Raw genomic sequence first — 3,743 nt, 5'->3', positions numbered from 1 at the left:
ATTCACGATGACGCGTGCCGTGGTTCTTATTACAATGTCATTAATGTCTAATTTTGACAAAATCACGTGTCTTCGTGGATGATGCTTAAGATATACAGCTTTATTTTCGGTTAAAGGTTGTCGCACACGTAAAGCGCCGCCTCCGCATCTGCTCGCTGTCAACCAGAACAACCAATACGGAAGCACGTAACGGAACGGCTCAGCAACTTCCGAGGTGTCCACGCAGTGTAAGCTGGATACTGCGAGTTGCTCGCGCGCCACTTGCGGAATTCTAGAAGCTTGTGCGGGGCGAGGCGATGCTGATATAATGTGTGCGTTACAGTATGGAATTTCTTACAAAGAATACTGGGCGGCTTGAGTTGAGGCGGCACCGATCCGGTGCCGAGCGGTTACGCGTGCCACAACCTTAAATACACATTTATTTTAACATTTATTTGACCTTCTTCAATCTAAATTTAAGTTGGCAACTTTATATTAAATAAGTAAATAAATCCATGTCAAAAACTGTCTGTCAGAATTTCAATGAAGTTTTTTTTACGTCATATTATTTACTTTTTAGGAGTATATCAACCATTTAATAATGAATAAGAAACAAATAAATCAAAATGAAAGTCATGATGATTATGTGGACGACGTATTAATAATCAAAAAAATACCGCGCATAAACAAGTTTTGCTTATGTTTCAGCTTAAGATACGGCACTTTTTGCGTGATCTTTCTTGGTATCGTAAGTTAATAGAAACATTCCTACCTATAATATAATATCCATTATCTCAGACATATAGGATGTCCACTGTTGGACAAAGGCCCTACCTACCTACATAAATAACTATACTTACTACCTAGACCTATATAAATAACTATAAATGTGGTATCTTGTTATGTTTTCGGCTTATTTTTGCGTGGCGAAAGCTACATTATAAAGGCTTTGTCAAATTTCAAACGCAGGATTAAACTTTTCTGTTTGACTAAACCTGCATAAAACAGATAATCTAATGCTGTATTTGTTTTTTTACAGGTAGTGGGTTTAAGCTCGTTCACAGCTTTCCTCCTGCTAAAAAACAGACCAGAGCTAAGTTATTCAACTGTTATACTATTGCTTTTGATGACCATATTCGGTGTGGCTTCGGTGACCTTCGTGATTGCGTCTCTTTTGCTTCTAGTTGCGGTGCTTGCTGTTAGTACAATAATAATCGAGTCTTGTTGATCATAACTTGGTTAAGATTTTAAAATACCATCCATACTTAATATTATAAATGCGAAAGCGTGTGTGTTTGTGTGTTTGTATGTTTGTCCGTCATTCACGTCAAAATGGAGTCGAAATCGATGTTTGGCATAGATATAGTTTATATCCCGAAAAAACGCACAGTTCCCCAGGGAACAGCATGCGATGACCGAATTCCACGCGGGCGAAGCCACGGGCAAAAGCTAGTAGTTAATAATACAATACAATACAAAGACTCTTTATTGTACACCACAAATAGTAGGTAAGCGATACGGAAAGCAGATACACAGAAAAATAGTGAAAGTATTGCATTGTACTGTATAACTCTTTAGCGTTCATAAATCACTTGAAGTCAACAGATAATAAGAGAAAGAAATAATGTACGAAGGCAAAGGAATCTTTCCCAGTTAACCTTTGAACGTGGACGGACACCAGAATTTTTGTAGGCTTACTTGTTCAAATACTTTCTATGTCTACATAATTTTGTGACAAAAAGTATTAGTATTTTTATTACCTACTTAAGTACCTGCTCATAAGGTGAGCATGCACCAGTTAAACCTTGTATGGTTTATTGCACTCTACCCCGTCGAAAACTTTATTTTTTAGAAATTTCATAATAAAATAAATAAAAGCAAAATACGTAAAGACATAGGTAAGTTAAAGACTTAGATTTATCAAACAGAAGTTTTCTTTAATATAGGCTTAAACTTTTCACTGTTTGTAAAATACATGCACATTAAAATTTTATAGGAAAGCAAAATTGGGTGACGTTTGTTGATAATACTTTTATTTGTTTTCAGAATAACGCCGGATTAATGCCGTACTACCTGTGGCTAACAATAACTTATTGGATCTCTCAGTTTGCTCTCGGAATTCTAATACCTTTAGTTTTAATTTTTGAAGCAGAGTATCCCGTTTCCGTTGGTTTGGCTTGGAGTTGCATTGTCGTATTTCTGGGATTACGTAAGTTTGATACTTGTAAAACAATTGTATAATTTCTTAGAATTTAGAATTCTGCAGTAGAAGCGGTAGAATCTATATTTTGGTGTATGAAATCCATTTCTATATAGATATAATGTTTTTAATTAAAAGCCAATAAGGCCTGTTTATCTATTCAGTACTATGTATAACGTATTATGAACAACATACTTAATAAAAAAACTAGGAATAAACATCATTAGTGTTTTCAAAACAATTACAAGTGAAACTAATAAAAAACAAATTTATTAAGTATTGTTCTATTGTAATGATATTTTTTGCGTAAATGTGATCAGAGTTTTATTACTTATGTGTGTTGTGACTGTTGCAAGTATTGCAGCAAGACAATATTATTTATCTAGTTAATTTTGTTAAAAACTGTAATATAAAATACCAGTGTTTTTTACAGTTTGGACTCATTTTTTGGCAACTGTCAAATCATACATGTTAGAACTTCAAAGTACTATGGAAGGCAGCAGGGTTATAAAATATGCAGACATTGGTACTGCTTGAAGATAAGCAATTACGATGGATGATATTTGCATTGCACTATCCGACAATAAGGTTTACTTCAATTCAACGTTTAAAATATTACAACAAAATGCAAAGAGAGCGAAATATCAATTTATGTAATGGGCTCACCATTACAGTGAGTCTGCTCGATCGCTCAATTTTTTTTTATCGTTTACTGTCAGTTGGAAAAGTGCAAAAGCCTTTCTCAAGTGATGAATGAATAAATTATGTGAAATACAGTGTGGGAACAAAAATCTTATTTACACAAGTAACAAAATCTTCAACCAAATTATCCAGGAATCACAAGGATAGTAAGACATACTTACTATAGAAAGTGAGTGTTGCGTATAGCCGTATACAGAGGATTTACAAGCTTGTAATTTTCGTGTATGCCATTCTACTGGCGTCTACCTTCATCAAGTGTTTATTGGTTGGAGAATTACAGTTCCCAAAGATATCTTTAGGGCACGATACAAGTTGTAAGCGATAGAGGAGGTAAATAATGAACAAAGACCAAGTAAGATTATTTTGAAATTAAGTGATTAAAAGGCGTTCTTAAAAAAATACGTTTTAAACATCTTTTTAAGATACAATAATATAGTATTATGGCTACTGATAAGTGGAGTCACTGAAATTCTCATTGCTTTATCTTAAACAGCAATTTTAACGTTTGTGTTTATAAAAGTTTGTCAATCATTGACTTTTATAGCCTACTAGCTTATGCCCGCGACTACGTCTGCGCGGATCTAGGTTATCGCGCGGTGGCGCCCTCTACCGGAATAAAAGGTATCCTATGTTGATCCTTGGGGTTCAAACTACCTATATACCAAATTTAATCAAAATCGGTTCAGTGGTTTCGACGTGAAATGGTAACAGACAGACAGACAGACAGACAGACAGAGTTACTTTCGCATTTATAATATTAGTAAGGATGAGACGACTAGATACTACACGAACACGAAAATCGCTCGCGTCTTACGACAGGATGGTCGGGAATTAAGGCAAAAAGAAATGACGACCTTATTGT

At 34.9% G+C, this 3,743-nt stretch overlaps 1 protein-coding gene across 1 annotated transcript in view; it reads left to right on the top strand.

Moving 5' to 3' along the window:
• Positions 1-2,949, top strand: part of LOC141434506 (uncharacterized) — a 7,640-nt gene extending 4,691 nt beyond the window's left edge. Inside the window, exons 2-5 of the mRNA XM_074096930.1 lie at positions 560-727; positions 1,019-1,177; positions 2,026-2,188; positions 2,613-2,949. Coding sequence (XP_073953031.1) covers positions 560-727; positions 1,019-1,177; positions 2,026-2,188; positions 2,613-2,716 — 594 coding nt within the window. The 3' untranslated portion in view covers positions 2,717-2,949. The remainder of the gene's footprint in view (positions 1-559; positions 728-1,018; positions 1,178-2,025; positions 2,189-2,612) is intronic.
• The last annotated feature ends 794 nt before the right edge of the window (positions 2,950-3,743 follow it).

The sequence above is a fragment of the Choristoneura fumiferana genome, chromosome 13 (assembly GCF_025370935.1).
Source record: "Choristoneura fumiferana chromosome 13, NRCan_CFum_1, whole genome shotgun sequence".
Lineage (NCBI taxonomy): Eukaryota > Metazoa > Arthropoda > Insecta > Lepidoptera > Tortricidae > Choristoneura > Choristoneura fumiferana.
The sequence above is the reverse complement of the archived record's forward strand: the minus strand, read 5'-3'. Positions and strand labels throughout refer to the sequence as shown.